Source organism: Copadichromis virginalis, linkage group LG23 (genome assembly GCF_057382275.1).
Source record: "Copadichromis virginalis isolate Kocher_CV1m ecotype Utaka linkage group LG23, C_Virginalis_male_GT1.1, whole genome shotgun sequence".
Lineage (NCBI taxonomy): Eukaryota > Metazoa > Chordata > Actinopteri > Cichliformes > Cichlidae > Copadichromis > Copadichromis virginalis.
Genome location: NC_140639.1, coordinates 10,290,247 through 10,307,029, shown reverse-complemented (window position 1 = coordinate 10,307,029; position 16,783 = coordinate 10,290,247). Strand labels below are relative to the sequence as shown.

Sequence of the window (16,783 nt, the reverse complement as noted above, 5' to 3'; positions counted from 1 at the left end):
CTGAATTCAATTGTTATACCAACTTTATACTGTCTGGTATAAAGACGGCATTCAGTATACTGTTAATGTAGAAATCAGCCGAGACAGCTGCAAAACATCTGCTCACATCTGGTTGAATTCAGGTGTGTAAATCCACAAAGAGCAGCCAGTCAGCTGATCACAGCCTGTACATAACTTTACGGATTTGTTGTTAGCGCTACTTTGTTGTACTTTGTCTGAAGGTGTGCTAAATTTCTTATTTATAGTTTTTGTCTGACCTGTCAGGGACTACAGATGAAAAGTAGCTTTGGCTAAATCTGGTATATTTGCATTGATATATGTTCATTAATACACACTGCACGAGGCGCCTGCCAGGCAGCGCTCAGGGATATAAGAACCTTCAACCGGGGTTCACTACTTCCGGTATTAGGACGTATATTTCCGGTCTCAGTGACGCGCTGACAGTAGTCAGACTCTTACCCTCTGTTAGCTTGTGTTAGCCGCAGTTTAGCCACAGTTTCCGGGTTCTGAGCTCACCTCGTGCTCCGGTTCCGTGCACCCGGACCCTCCGTCCCTTCACCTGTCGGCTGGGATCGAGACGGCTCCCGGTTCTGTCCGATCCGGCTGCCTCCGGACTCCGCCTTTAGCCGCAGAGCTAACCCTGCTGCTAGCGCTGCTAACGGCTAACTGTGGCGTTCGTGGGTAAGCGAGAGAAACAACGACGAGGCCGCGCACAGGTGAGTCAGCGTCACCTGCCGCTGGTGAGGGTGTCTATGGATTACACACGCGGGGTGGCGGGGGTAATCTGCTTGAAGCAGCACCACACACCTGAGCCTGCCAATCAGGATCAGCTGATCAGAATATACACACACACACACACACACACACACACACACACACACCACATTTCCGGGCTGACGATCAGCTGATCACATCACCTGTCCTGAGGTGCAGCAAGTGGAGCAGTGAGAAACTTTATTTATTTTCGTTAAACTTTATTCAGACAGGAAGTTAGTGAGGATCAGACTGAGCTCAGAGGTTCCTCCCACTCTCACAGGTAGCTGCATGTTCTTCAATGTCCAGGAGTCCCCTGCAATCCTGAGCTGGTCACCTGGCAAACGATCATGTCACAGCCTGAGACCCTCAAAGTCTTGTTATGGCGGCCCTATGGTCCCAATCCTGCTGTTTTCATGGCAAAAAGTCACTAAACGCCACTTCCTGTTTTACCTGAGACCTCACAGACTGTAAATAAAGATGTAGAGCTGCATGCTCTCTGATGTCCAGGAGGGGGCGGCTGCTGAGGTTCCCGCACTAAGAACAGCCTCTCACACCTGTCATTGAGAGCGGCCTCAGGTGTGTGGCTCACAGGTGAGATTAATGGAGACATGAGTCAGCTGACCCGATGCTGAAGGACCACATGTCTCAGATGTTTTTCCTGAGGTCATCAGTATTTACATGTACCGGTGGGGGGATAAGCTGGTCTGTGGTGTCTCACCTGGAGATCGTTAGGCTGCAGCTGGAGGATGCAGAAGATCCTGATGATCTCAGTCTGTGGTTTTTGCAGACCTCCTGACCTGCTGCCACAGCTTATCCATCATCATCATCATCAGTCTGAGCTCACCTGAGCTCCAGGAGTTTCCTTCATGAAGGAATTTAAAAGTGTTCCCTCAGAAAACATCTAAACCTCTAAAAACAGCCCCCTTTACCCGTGAAATCACGGTAGTAAGAAATACTGGTCGGACTCAATGTGAAGCTCGGATTTTGGATGCTGGGAGGGGAGAAGATGAAATGAAGAAGCGATCCTGACGTGCACACTCAGGTGCAGTTCTGCTACTTCGTGTTTCCTACTGATCTGTCACTGTCATTTCACTGCTTGTGTTTTTAGGATGGGCTTATTCACTATTTACTATTGCTGTTACTAGGGATGAAGATTTATAAGAATTTAGCAATTCTGATTCCATTATTGATATTACTTATTGATTTGATTCCTTATTGGCTGTGCTTTGAGAGTCTCCACCATATCAAAGACATTAGTCATGCACATTAACTGCACACTGTGGGTCACATGTTTGTCCATGTTGACTGTCCATGATCCTTTCTTTGTTATGATCAGTGCTGGAGTCATTACTCAAAAGTAATCTATTACTCATATTACACAGAATACTTTCCTTAAAAGCTATGTAATGTGTGACTTAATTACTCTCTGGAGAAGGTCATTCATTACATTACTCGTTACCAGTGATGGGAATAAAGGCGTTACAAGTATTGGCGTTACTTTTTTTTCAGTAACGATTAATCTAAGTAATTACTATTCCTATCGTTACAACACCGTTACTAACAAGAAAATGCGGTGACTGCCGCCTGCGCGCTCCCGCAGGCGGCAGTCACTTTCTGCCCGACGATCACTTTTTGGCATAATACCTGGAGCTAAGGGGGCAAAACAATCGCATGAGTGCTGCTGTTTGGCTGTGGAAGAATAAAGTAGTCATGGTAAGCCAATCACACGACCACTTTAAGATGACAAAGCAACAAGGTGATATATACCAGGTTTTAAATTGTGTTGATAGGCCACGTAAAACCAGAGTGATGATAAACAATATATACACGGTGTTCAATTGTGTTAATACAGTATGTCAAAATGAAACTGTAAATCCAGACACATGAGGTTGTGCTGAAGAGAATGATACCAAACAAGGCAAAGTAAATAGTTTTTAAAGGTGAAATGTAGGGGAAAACATCAAAAGTAGTCAAAAATGGCCAATTATACCCTGGACTCCAGAGGGTTAAACTTTTTTTTTTTTTTTTTTTTTAAAGTAACGCAATAGTTACTTTTCAAGTAATTAATTACTTTTAGAATCTTGTAACTCAGTTACTTTTTTGAAGTAGTAACTATAATTACTTTTTCACAGTAACTTGCCCAACACTGCTCGTTACGTTACTTTCATGTTACTCCTTAAAATGACCTGAAACACAATGTCTCATAATTACGATTACGACTGAGCTGCTATTTTCCTCTGACACAAGAACTGAAATCAGCTGATCGTAGTGTGAGTACAAGAATCCGTAAGCGGAATCGATAGGTCCTGGAATTCTAAGGAATTGGACAACTGGGAACTGGTCCTTTTACAAGAACCTTTACAATTCTCATCCCTAGCGGTCATTAAATTGAGCCTGTCTGTTTCCTGCCTCACTCCCACTTTAATGTCATCTCCTAGCTTAATGATAACAGTTAGGATGGGGGAAGAGCTAATCCTAACACTAACGTGTCGCAGGCAGGTAAATGTTTAATAAAATAGGAGCTTCTCTGAATTCATGAAATTCCTCCTAAAGATGGACTGACAGTCTCTGAGGTGCTTCTCCAGGTTTACTACTGTCCACCTGCTGCTAGTGATGGGAGGAGCTGTGTCAGCTCGAGAAGTTGAGGCTGACGCTGCTGTTATTGATGCAGAGGAAAGTAATCGATAGTTTTTGGTATCAGTTCTCTTTGCTAGCCTTGCTCGGTACAGACTCTGCAGTGCTGAGAAAAAATAAAGTACTGCCGTGGGGAGGTGGGGGTTAAGTTCTTCAGCTCAGTCTTTCTCTGTACTAAAATCAGCCACTCTGACAGCGCACTGAACACTAACTGTGATTGGTCAGATGCTGACACCTCTAATGGCTTTTGGTGTCAAGCAGGTTCAGCTCCTAAAGCACAGAGATTAGATCATCAGTGTCTCGGTTTCTTTGATCTGATTTAAAAAAAAAAAAAAAAAAATACCTGCAGGTTATTGATCTCATGTCATCTGATTGGATGAAAGGTTGGATCGGTTGTTGGTGATTACTGAGATGACTTTATCTAAACAAGCCATGTTAATCAATACTTGTGTTTAGTGTAAAGTTATTGATCGGAATAAAGGTGACTGATTGTTTGCAGCTCTGAGCTGAGAACCTAAATCCCTTAATGATCTGTTTTCAGAGGTGGTTGAGGCTCTGCCCCCTGACTGTAGTCATCAGTGAGTTCATCTGTGTGTTCCAGGTGCGGCACTCAGGTCTTGACCTTCGCTCTGAGGACGCAGTAGCAGCCATGTTGACCTAGAGTCGTCATTGGCGGTGGTGAGTTCTGAGCACGAGCAGAAACGACGGGCAATCGCAGCCATGTCGGAGAACCAGGCGAACAACAACAATGTCCCGCTTAACAACAACAACAACAACATGGGACCCAACCGCCTCCGCAATCCCAACCTGAACCAGAACCCCCTCATCAATGTCCGCGACCGCCTCTTCCATGCGCTCTTCTTCAAGATGGCCGTCACCTACGCACGCCTATTCCCTCCGTCCTTCAGGAGGGTCTTTGAGTTCTTCGTTCTGCTCAAGGTGGGGCACAGCTCACCTGTCAGCAGGATGTAATCACATTACTGATCAGTCAGTCTGTTTCTGAATAGTGATCTCAGGAACACGTCACAGTATTGGTAATGGTCAGGTGTTTCAGGTGATCACAGATGTTTCAGGTGACTCCTCTCCACAAATAATTCAGTTAAACTTTATTTACATGCTTTTATTCTGCAACGTAAAGTCTGCAAAACAGAAGAGGAAACCTAGACGATCAGATGACCCACATCTGAGCAGCACGTGGTATAACAGCACAGTGGAGGGGAAGAACCTGTTAGAAGGAAGTTCTATCTACAATAGAGCCAGGCTCAGCAAGGGAAGTGGGTTGGGGGTGGCAGGAAGTGGAGAAGAAACCCTTAGAGTATTATGGGAAGTCTCCCAGCAGCCTGTTCCTTTAGTAGCGTGAATGAGGTAGGGGACAGGGTCCCGATACAAGCTGGTTCCTCTGTGGAGTCAGCGGTGTCCTTACAGAGCGTTGTCTCAGACATTTGAGCATGCTCAGTGGGCAGGTTTATGTTGCGAATGATGTAGGTGAAGCTGTGAGGAGCCAGCAGAATTGCTTTACACAGAGACCAGAAACGATTGCTAACCCACAGAGGAAGGGTCTTTGGTGACTCTGCAGACAGGTTCCAGATGTTTACTTTCTTTGATCAGAGGACATTTATTGATTTTGATGTGTACATTTTATTGTTTTTATTAGGGGTGCAACGATACTCGTATCGATATTGAACCATTCGATACAGTGCTTTCGGTTCGGTACGCATATGTATCGAACAATACAAAAATGTTATTTATTTTATCAACTTTTCTTCTGACGATGCTGTCTGTGTTGAGCGCTCAGTGGATCTGCATTCGACTACTCCGCCTAGGCTGCACTGTCAGTGCAGATCCAATGAGCGCAGCACAAGCTAGCAAGACAGAAGCTAAGCTCGTTGCAACATGGCAACTACCTCAACGCTACCCGAAATTGAACCTCCCCCACCCTCATTCAGATCTGGCGTTTGGAACTATCTTGGTTTTCATGTGAAGCATGACCCTGATGGTAAGCGCATCATGGACAAAAGTAAAACAGTATGTCGGATGTGCCACACAATGCATCAATTGGTGGGAACTAGTGCGTTAGCGCAGTTAGCTTGTTAACGTGCTAACGCTGTCCAGCCCCATGCACGGGGCGAGCCGCGGTAACTCGTTAACGGAGATTTGCCGCGTTATGGCGTTAATGTCATTTTAACGAGATTAACGCTGACAGCACTAGTGGGAACACAACGAATATGACTGCACGTTTACACCGACATCATCCTAGTGCAAAGACAAGTGGAAGCAGACAAAAACAACAAGCACGCATGTTACAAACTTTACCCGAGTCATTTAGACAGCCATTAGCACATGATTCTCCTTATGGGGACCTGATATGTTTAATATGCTGCTGAGAATATAGCCCAGAAGAAGCGGATAGTATAGCTTTTATTTTGGAAAGAGACATTTCTCTGTAATAAACTCTCTTTTCCAAAGCTGAGTGATTTCTCGATCAGATTTATTATTTTAATTATTTTGTTGTTTCAGCAACATTAAATTTAAAAACTGCACTTTTGAGTTAAAATATATATTTATAATTTTAATAAATGACAAATTAAAAAGGCATGAACATTTTTTTTGTATGGGGAAAAAAAAATCGAACCATGACACCAAAGTATCGAACCGAATCGTGAATTTTGTGTATCGTTGCACCCCTAGTTTTTATTTTATTGGTGACGTATTTTATAAACTCTGGTTGCTGTGAGAGACTCACTGATGCAGAAATGAGATTACGGTGACACAACCAGCGCTCGCTGACATCTCTCTAACCCGTCCTCAGGCACTCTTCGTCCTCTTCATCCTTGCCTACATCCACATTGCCTTCTCTCGCTCACCCATCAACTGTCTAGAGGTGGTAAGGGAGCGCTGGCCCCGTGACGGCATCCTGCGGGTTGAGATCCAGAGAAACTCGAGCCGGGCACCCATCTTCCTTCAGCACTACGACTCGGCGAGCCTCCATGATGAGCTGGATGCCGAGGAGGAAGGAGGGGGGCTGGCAATGGGCGGGCTCAGCCTTGCGATGCTGCCCGACGAAGAAGTGGAAGAGGAGGAGATGACTGTGGAGATGTTTGACAACAGCTCAGTGCAGGTGATCTCTCTCACTTTTTCTCACTCTCTCTCACATGCACACACATTGAACTTTGATAACGTTCGTCTGTAATAGTTGGATTTTTTAGATGTGTTAGATGTTATTTGTTGTACTCTGTTTATTCTTTTTTGTATTTGAACTTTAAAATCTGTAATGAAAATATATATAAATTTATAAAACTAATAAAATCCCTAAAATTAACCTTAAATACTTGTTTGTTTGTTTGTTTGTTTTTTTTTTCAAATTTTACTTAAATTTAGAAGAAAATTAACAGAAATGATGTCGTTGCCATCACTGGTGTTGGTGATTCTAGTGTTAAACCACAGCATCAGACAGCCAGCTCACCTGCACAGGTGTAAACAAGCTTGGCTTGGAGCAGGTGAGCTGAAAGGAAGTGACAGACCTTAACAGCGCTTCCTCTTTAGCATCAGAATTCTGAATCACGTTCGCATCCTGGTCCTGCAGAGCTGCAGCGAGTTCTAAATCCTCTGCTTATGTCACTTCTTGTTTTCCCTGTGAGTCAGAAGTGTTTAGTGTGTGTGTGTGGGTCTTCATAAAGTTTGAGAGTCACACAGATTTTGGGTTTCCAATAGAAACGAAAAGTAGTAATAAGAGGATGGCGGTAAAACACTTGTTGGCAGGTGTGCCCTCTGGTGGTGTGTGAGCTCAGAGTAGTTCTGTGTATCTGGGGACTTAACTACCCCGAACACCTGACTCAGGTGAACTTTAAACTGCTATTGGCTACTTCAGGCCTTGCGCACACGGGCCCCGAGTCGGGATCTTGCACTGATCCCGATCGCTGGAAGAACACAACTACTACAACCTCCAAATGACTCTTTCGTCCTGTCTTCCTCCCATCGCCGTGTTCTGTCGGAGGTCAGCAATCAAAGGGATGTTTTTGGTGGAACAAAATGTGTAAGGAAATGTGTATTCACCAGCCAGTTTGCAACTACTTGCAAACTGGTTGGTGAATACACGTTTCCTTAGCAACAACAGGGTACCGGGAGCCTTTTGTATGAAACCCACAGTTGGGGTTTGTGATGAGCGTTGCTCAGTGTCCCATTGACTGCACTCCCTCAAGCCAGAGTAATGTGATGACCGCCAGTATTCATATTACTCCCTGGATACTCTCAGATTAAAAGCAGAAATGACCCTCAAAACCTTTTGCTGTCCTGCTGCAGTTTGAGTTGGACATCGAGCCCCGCCTGAAGCCATCTCTGGTTGGTGCAGGAGGAGGAGGAGCTTCAGGAGGAGGAGGAGCCAACGACAGCCAGGACGTCTCATTTAGCCAGACCACTAAAGGTATGCAGCCGCTGCAGGACTCAGTGTCTGAGCTGGAGATGATGACCCGAGCAGGTAAACCGTTCTCCACCCCACCCCTGCCACCTCACCTCCTTTAACTCCGCCTCCTTATTCAGTCCAGAAACACCTGCTTAGCTGTTTAATGTTTCACAATTTAAGATTGTATGTATTTATTTTTGTGTTTTTCTGATGTGGTTGTTTACTTTGTTGTTCATTGTCGCAGTGTGGCCTCAGGAGGAGTACATCGTGGAGTACTCGTTGGAGTATGGCTTCCTGCGCCTCTCTCAGAGCACCAGACAGAGACTCAACATCCCTGTCATGGTTGTCACACTTGGTCAGACTCTGAGCCGCCGTGTCACATGACCTCAGCGTTGGCCAACTTGCACACCCTAACCGCGTCTGTGTCTGTTTGCAGATCCGATGAAGGACGAGTGTTTCGGAGATGGCTTCAGTCGTTTCCTGCTCGATGAGTTTTTGGGCTACGATGACATCCTGATGTCGAGCGTGAAGGCGCTCGCCGAGAATGAGGAGAACAAAGGTGGGGTGGGCGCTGTAAATGGAGGGTGGGGCAGGGCACTTTGGTGTGATGCTACATTCACTGATTGGATTTAGAGAGCAGGTGTTTACTTCCAGTCATGTGACACAGCTCAGGTGTTTGTGTGGTTCTCTGCAGGATTCCTGAGGAACGTGGTCTCCGGTGAGCATTACCGCTTTGTCAGCATGTGGATGGCCAGGACCTCCTACCTGGCCGCCTTTGTCATTATGGTCATATTTGTAAGTACAAATACAGTAAATGACCCACACTGATCGTTCGGGTTCGTTCAGTCGCACGATGTCACGACTGAGTCTCGCGTTCTCCGTTTCAGACTCTGTCGGTGTCCATGCTGCTCAGATACTCTCACCACCAGATCTTCGTCTTCATTGGTCAGTTCCTCATACCATTCAGTGTTGACCTTTGAACCCGAGCCTCAGGTCTATTCTGACTCTCTCTCACCCCCTACAGTTGACCTCCTGCAGATGTTGGAGATGAACATGACCATTGCCTTCCCAGCAGCCCCTCTGCTCACTGTCATCCTGGCCCTCGTAGGTGAGTCCAGATCCCATTCTGTTTGAGGACGCTTCTGAACCTCTGTCACCTGGGTCCTGACGCGTGGCCGAGTTCTTTCCGTTATCTGGCTTCCCTTACCCTAACACTGGCAGTCAGGATAAGCGGCTGCGTGGGGCCTGTTATCAACCCAGGCCCACGTGCCCCTTCACATCAAAGGGTGGCAGCATCTGACAAATCATAGAGGGGTATTTCATAGCTCATATGACTCCTCTACCAAAGAAAAGTGTTCCCCCTGCTCCAGAGATGTTATCAAAGGGTTATAAAAATCTTTAAAGATTATAAAAATATATCAGTAAAATGCAACACTGTTGTGAAAATGATGTGATAAATTCCTCAGAAACATCTTAGGTTAATCTGGACACAAGCATCTTAATTCCAGTCAGTAGTTTTATGGCTGAGTAAATACTTTTTAGTTTACTTTTCACAGAATGCTCTGTCATATCAGGGAGTGAGCTTCTGGAATAGTCTTCCACTGTCAGTGAGGGAAAGTACAAGTCTACCCATCTTTAAGAGTCAGTTAAAAGGGCGGCTGAGGGACACACAAACATGTGATCATGTTTAATAATCATGCTTTATATTGGACGTGAAAAAGAGTTATTGTGTTACAAAAAAGGAAACGACTATTAGTGTAATGGGTCAGTGCAATATCAGGACAGTCAGGGCATGTGCAATACTGGGGTTTGTGCAATATAATTGATGTGTTTCCGTTATTGTTATCTATATTGTCCTCTGTGTCCACTCTTCTTGTCATTGTTGGTTCTAGTATAATGTGATCACTGTTTTTGTCCTTGTCACATGACCTGTAAATAATGTCTCTGTATGTTTTTACTAACTTGTGTTTAACACCAACCTGCCAGAGGGTCTGCAGATGGAAATTAGCCCAAGGCTATAATCTGGCATCTTTCTAAATAAAATAAAATAAATAAATAGAAAGCAGCGAGAGAATAAAAACTATGGTTTGATAGTAAAGATTAAAAATAACTGAATTTAAACTTGCTCAGCGCTACATAGAAATCTGATCTAAGGTGAGCAGGTACTGTGCAGGTTAGGGCCTGCATGTCTGCTGTGATGCTGTTTACAGTCAGTCCAAAATGCTGCAGCTAGCTTGCTCACTTTACAAAAGTGAGAGGTCACATGACTCCAGTGTTAGCAGCCTTACACTGGAGTCGTGTGACTGCATATTTTTTTATTTTTTTTTATTTTTTATTTTTTAAAAGCTTTTATTGAGCTTGTTTGTGTAGCTGCGTCTGTCAATCACAGATTGCTCAGGCCTGATTGTCAGTCGGCTGATCTCAGAGCAGCTCGTGACTCTGCTGTACCGACACTCTGTAGTGACCTCCAGGTGACCTGATGTTTTGTTTTTTGTTTTTTTTGTTGTTTTTTTGGGATCCTGTTTGTTCAGTTTCAATAAAGATTAAAGTCAAAGTACTGAAGGTTCCTGGCAATAAAAACGAGCGTCAAATTAAAAAATGTTTGTAAACAGACTGGATGGACGTTAGCCTTGGTTGGGGGGTGTGGCTTACATTTAAAGCTGACCTGTGATGTCACTTTCTGTCTCAGGCATGGAGGCCATCATGTCAGAGTTCTTCAATGACACAACAACTGCATTCTACATTATCCTCATCGTGTGGTTGGCAGATCAGTACGACGCCATCTGCTGCCACACAAACACCAGCAAACGCCACTGGCTCAGGTGAGGTCACTTTCTGTGTGTGAGGTCATTGTTACAGAATTAAGTTAAAAGGGTTCCTGGTCATTTGATCAATAAACAGATCAATCGGGCTTTGGCCATTTTTATTGTGAATGTCTCTTGTCAGCCTGCAGACCTTCAAGACTGATCATGTGATCTGTTCTCCCTGCAGGTTCTTCTACCTTTACCATTTCGCCTTCTACGCCTACCACTACCGCTTCAATGGCCAGTACAGCAGCCTCGCCCTCGTCACTTCCTGGCTCTTCATCCAGGTAAGTGTCGTCATCCTCATGCCTGTGCTAAGCCCCTCCCCTCAGACAGTAAATCTAACATTTTTGTCCTCTCGCAGCACTCCATGATCTATTTCTTCCATCACTACGAGCTTCCGGCAATCCTGCAGCAGATCCGGATCCAGGAGATGCTCCTGCAGAACCAGCAGGCTGGTCAGAACCAGACGGCTCTGCAGGATAACCTCAACAACAACATTGGCACTGCCGCCGCTGGAACGGGACCCGCCAATGCCCCCCAACCAGGGCCGACCAGTGGAGCTGAGCCAGGGCCTCAGACAGATTCCCTTCCGTCCCCTGCGGAAGGTGGAGCCTCAGGAAGCGGGGAGGTGAGGGCGGAGCTGAACTGGGTCGCTCACACAGCTGCCATCCTCACTGAAGCCCTGACGTCGTCAGTGGATGCGGGAGCCAGCAGCGATCAGGGGCCAGCTGAGATCAATGTGGTGGCCGAGTTCTGGATGGGAGGGGGAGCAGTAGGAGGGAGGTCCTTAGGTGGGAGCGGAGCCTTTGGAGGTCAAGATCCAAACTCTATTTCTGTAGAATTTAAACCTGCACCAGCTCCTCCAATCACAGAGCAGCATGAGGTGGGGCCCTCAGAGGATGTGGGGCCCTCAAAGGCAGAGGGAGCCTTGGAGGAGGCAGGGCCCTCAGAGTGCCCCTCCCACACAGACTGTCCCCCCTCACAGAGTGCAGACTGCCGGCAGCAGCCGTCCTGAGGCTACTGACATCGCCTCACCTGTGAGACAGCTGATCAGCTCATTGATCGAATGAACAGGTTTTATTTGATTTTTAAACTCATTGATTAGCTTGAGGGTGGCGTCTCCCTGCAGGTCACGTGAACAGAGGGCAGGGATGCGATAATTTATTCTGCTGGGGTTTTTTTTTTGTTTTTGTTTGTTTTTGTTTTGTTTGTTTGTTTTTTTTGTTGTTTTTTTGGGGGGGTGGAGTATGGATGGTTTTTCTTTAGACGGTGTCTGAGGTTGGAGGTCCATCACCATGGAAACCGAAAGCAACACCCTGAACAAATGAAGCTTGAAGCAGAAACTTTTTTTTTTCCCCCCCCTCTAATCAATAAACCCGACTGTCTCTTTCTCAAACATCAGCCTTTTCTTTGATTCTTCAAACAAAGCTGATCGATCAATTGGCTCATCAGAGCTCTGCTGTTACCGGAGGATTTTCAAAATAAAATGCATGGCGTTAACAGACGTTTTATTTATCTTGAAAACCCTTCTAACATGAACGTGTTGTTACGTGATGAGTTTATTCAGACTTCATGTAAAACCTGAATCCATTTGTCCATAGAGGAAAAAGCTTCATAATATAAGCCCTGACAGCAGGAAGCTGCTGCCACATGGTACACACCAGGCCTGAGTGGTTTCACTTCATTGATCAAATAATTAACTGATTATCAATAATATTCAATAAAGAAAAATCAGGTTTCTGCTGCTGGCTGAAAGGATGAAGCCAAGCAGTTCTGGTGTGCCTGGGGGCGGAGCCAGTGAGCTACAGACAAGAAGTCTGATGCAACCTTTCAGTTATTGATCAGCTGATCAGTTATTGATTCTGATAGACTGAAGCACAAACTCAACTTAAGTTGCTTTTTTTTTTTTTTTTCCCTGTCTCGTCTGCTTTTGTCTTGAGGGAAATAATTGAACAGGAAGTTTGGACTATCAGCAGCTGAGCGAGCTGATTGGTTGTGGAATATGACTGACTGTCACACTCACGCTCCGCCTCCTCCATCTGTTCATCTATCAAAATGGCGAATGATGCGGTGGGTCTGATGGCAGCGTGTTTGCTCTGACCGCTCCCCTCAGACATCTGCCAAACACATTTTGGGGGGAATGGGACACATGAGATGCTCTGAACCAATCAGGAAGCCGCATTTAAAAGCAGCATTTTGGTCAAAGTCCCTTCAATGGGACAGTGGCAAGTTTTTGAAAGTGAACACCTGTTTGCGTTCTTTGGATAAATTATGGTCTACAAATCCGTAGGAGGGGAAAGGAACTGATCCCTCCCATCAGGTGAACTTCATCAATTATTGATTGGATATCAGAAACAATTGATCTCTGAGTGTCTGTTTTTGTTGCTGTGAAGTAGACGGAGCCTGAGCGTGACTCTGGCTGGGGGGGTGGGGTTCTTCTTCGTGCCTCTCTGCTGAGGACTGTAGCCTCATTATTGATCATCAAAATGTATTTACCTGTCAGACCAGTAAAACCAGTAAAAGCAGTGGTCGCCACCCATTGTGTGAATGCCTCCCTTCTTTCACACCATCCACACACAGGGATTTTATTCTGAAATGACATACACCAGCAGCAGGAAGTGAAACTTCTCATTACCTATGAAACCTTTCAAGAAAAAAAAGGCATTATACATGGATACTTTCAAAATAAAAGGCAACTTGCCAAGGTGCTGAATTGTTTTTGTCCAACAGGAAACTGGCCGAGCTGAGTGTCATGTTTCACCTCGACCACCTAGTGTTATTTTTGACAGCAGCTCAGTTTCAGGTGGTTTTCTGTTTTGATGGCATCTGGTTGCAGCTTCGGTGGTTTTTAATTGGACCAGAAACCCTGCAGGAAGTTACCAAGAGAAAAAACAGACATGCTTTTGGTTCTTTAGGACTTTCAACAGCAGCTGAAACAGTTTAAGTGGCTTTATTTGATCAGACACGATAAAGTGACTTCATAAAGTGCAGTTCGAATACATCATTGTTGCTTACCAAAATAAAGGGCCATGCATTCGGCATTTGTTCTGCCTCCGAGCTGGGCTGGGTTTTTTTTGTTTTTGTTTTTTTTTGCGGTTGAAGCTAAACTTGCTCTTCGGTTCAGTTCTTGAATTAGTGAATGGACTTTAATCTGAAGACGGGCTCCTCTTTAACGCTGTGAGTGCCACTCAGGATAGATGTTCTCAGGCTTACTTCACAGGTGTTTCCTCACATCTGTATGTCAATAACATCTGCAGGTTAAAATGCCTTCTTGAAATAAAAGATTTTTTCTTAAAGCAAATGACCTGTTGTCTCCTCACACACAATTTGACACCTCTGCGTTTAATTTTTTTTTCTATGTGTTGACGTTACAGAAAAAACCTCATGAATTTATGGTGAAGATGATGAGCGTCTTCCAAACCATAACAGCAGGTCTCACTGCAAACCCACTCCTGCCTGCTCTTTCTTCTTCACCTCTCTGTGGATGGTTGACCACCATCCTCTCACATTCACATTTTCACCTACCTCCCTTGCACACACATACTTTATTTTAATCAGTGTTATGACATCTTTAAAAGGAAAAGGTTGTGAGGTTTGGAGGTGCATTCAATCTCAGCTGTTTAAATCCACACTTCCTGTCACATGTCCTGATATCAGGTCAGCAGAATCCCTTCAGCTGGTCTCTGATCCCGGACCAGCAGGTTTCAAATAGTGCCAGGGCACATGCGCACGCAGCGACCTGCAGTGAAACGTCAAACAGTCAAACGTTGCTCATTCTTAAAGCTGCCTAACTCAAAACATTTCCTCTTCTGACCCGTTCTCTGCTCTTATCCAGGCTTTAGCTGTCTTGGCAGAAAGACAGGATGAGGTTTAAATACCCCTAGAGTTGTTAAGCCAGATAAATAGGTTAAATGAAAGCTGTTTCAATGACTCTCATAACCAGCAATCGCCTTGGGCTTTTCCCAAAGCAATGTGCAATTACCTGCAAATGAGCCACTCCAAGACAGCCCTGTAGACCATCATCGCGATCGTTTGTTTCAACAAGGCGGTAATCCAGAGCAGAGTTCCGCCAGCAGCTCACCACAGCCCTCTATAGTTGTGAGAAATAAATTTAATAAGGTTGAAATTAGACAAATTTTGAATTTCCCGCCTCCAGACGATATACCCAATAATGCACAATATTATCAAGGCATAATGGGGAGTGCCTGTGAAATAACAAACAGGATTTTCTCCCATGAACGTATGACCGCATACTGTAGACAGCGTGGCTTTCATCTGTCTTTCATGGCAAAAAAATTTTCTGGCACAACTTCACCGGCTTCCAAGATGCATGGAGAGGATGAAAGAATTCACAAAGCAGGAACTCCAGCATCGCTTGAGGGAAGATGAACAACTTTAATAATTGACCAACACGTTTTGGCTTGTGGCCTTCATCAGGGTCATAGTAAAATATTTTAAAAAATTGCTTAAATACAAGACAGGAAACAGAAAAAATTACAAATTAACCAGTCAAAACTTCATAGATAGGTCAGCTGACATATAATAGGTAGGTATTGGTTAATTGGCTAAGTCACGTCCAAGTAAATACCGAACTAGATCATTACTGATGAGGAGGAGGGGGGGTAACATAACCCCCATATGTCTGAAAATAACACATGCATGAAATGCATAACAAGGAGTGCTATGAATATACACAGAAGAAAGAAAAGAAAATAAGAGAAGGAAAAAAAAAGACAGTCTTTAATGGTAAAGGCACGTTTGAATTTAGAAAACAAGATTACATCATAACATGGTGATAGGTTTGTAGCTTGAACCTATTCGATGGAACGTTGAAGACAATATAATTACACAGCAAGCAAGACACGAAGTAGGCAAAGTTCTTAATGTTTCTCGTGCACGGGAGAGAACTGGACAAACGCCGTTCCTTCGCTTGAACCCAGTTGCTCTCGTCCGCTCCCCCGTAACACTGCTCTTTTATTGAGGTTACATGAATATGCATAGGTTCATTAACATATGATGTATACATACACACAGAGTACCTTGCCTTTGTGTATGTGTGTGTGTGTGTGTGTGTGTGTGGGGTCAGAGTGTGACTTCCCTAAACCTGCTGGTCTGGAAATCCAACAGTTCATCAAACCAAAAGGCACTTAGACTAAGACAGATATAGCTACGTTAATCCTACCATAAAACAATAAGACAAGGTACGACCTCTCCCATGCTCCCAGAGTGCTCTCTAATGCACACAAAGTTTGCAGACTATCAAGGATCAAACCTCTACCAATCTAAAACTAATTATAAAACTCTAAGCATATATAAGTAGATATTTCTAAGCATAAATGATAATCAACAATACAAAACCTAACACATGGGAACACGTTTGTTAAAAGATCCTTATTTATGTCTCTAAAATGTAAAATCTAGACTTAAAATGTGGACTTAAAGTGAGATGTCTAGAACGCTACTCCTTCTTTGGTTAAAAAAAAAAAGGGGGGAAAAAGGTGTAGTTCATAAAAACTCATTGATAGAAAAGTCCTTTCATGGAAAGATACTCGATCAGCATGCTTTTTCAAAAATGTTAGAATGCTTTTGGGGTAAAAGCATTCTGGTGGGAATCTGAACGAATCATAAAAACTGGCAGCTCCATCTTCTTCTAATGAAATCGCCAGCCAATGAGTTCCAGGTTTATTCCTTGGATCTGTATTTATGATCAGATATGCAGGCCGTTTAAACAAACGTTTGAGTAACATCAGTAACTCAGCTGACGACAAAACGCCGTAGAATCTGTCACTGACTAGCAGCCTCATGATACTCTCCAACTGATGATTGTTCATGACTCAAGAAAAAACAGAAACCTATCAGCAATAATCAACCGAAACTTGTCTTTTTGAATTGATCTTGAGAATTGAATCGTAACAAGCATAAACGATCAGCGTTGTTGTGTGAGGCAGCGGGACTCTGAAGCGCATTTCAAGTCTCAAGTTGCCATTTATTATCAGTGATAATGCTTGGCTGTCATCTGAAGGACTCATATTGAACATGAACAGAGTATATCCTTCTTGAAATTCTTGTCTGTCAATGCACAAGGATAGATCTTTCAGGTTTCTCCCGGTAGCTGTGTACATGCCTATAACAAGATATCTGGGCAGTGAACCCAGAAACAGGTTCTCATGATGTGATATCTTGACTA

At 44.3% G+C, this 16,783-nt stretch overlaps 1 protein-coding gene across 2 annotated transcripts; it reads left to right on the top strand.

Moving 5' to 3' along the window:
- The first annotated feature begins 391 nt into the window (after nt 1-391).
- Nucleotides 392-13,131, top strand: tmem259 (transmembrane protein 259). 2 transcript variants are annotated; one of them, XM_085448353.1, is made up of 12 exons: nt 392-716; nt 3,992-4,329; nt 6,200-6,508; nt 7,690-7,864; nt 8,034-8,144; nt 8,226-8,348; nt 8,484-8,584; nt 8,677-8,734; nt 8,814-8,897; nt 10,479-10,611; nt 10,781-10,880; nt 10,958-13,131. In XM_085448353.1, exons 2-12 carry the CDS (start codon nt 4,111-4,113, stop codon nt 11,609-11,611), a joined length of 2,067 nt encoding a protein of 688 aa, XP_085304479.1. In that variant the 5' UTR covers nt 392-716; nt 3,992-4,110; the 3' UTR covers nt 11,612-13,131. The 2 variants fall into 2 exon arrangements, with proteins under 2 accessions (XP_085304479.1, XP_085304480.1); XM_085448354.1 differs by having other exon boundaries at nt 393-716; nt 7,690-7,810.
- Nucleotides 13,132-16,783: the final 3,652 nt, after the last annotated feature.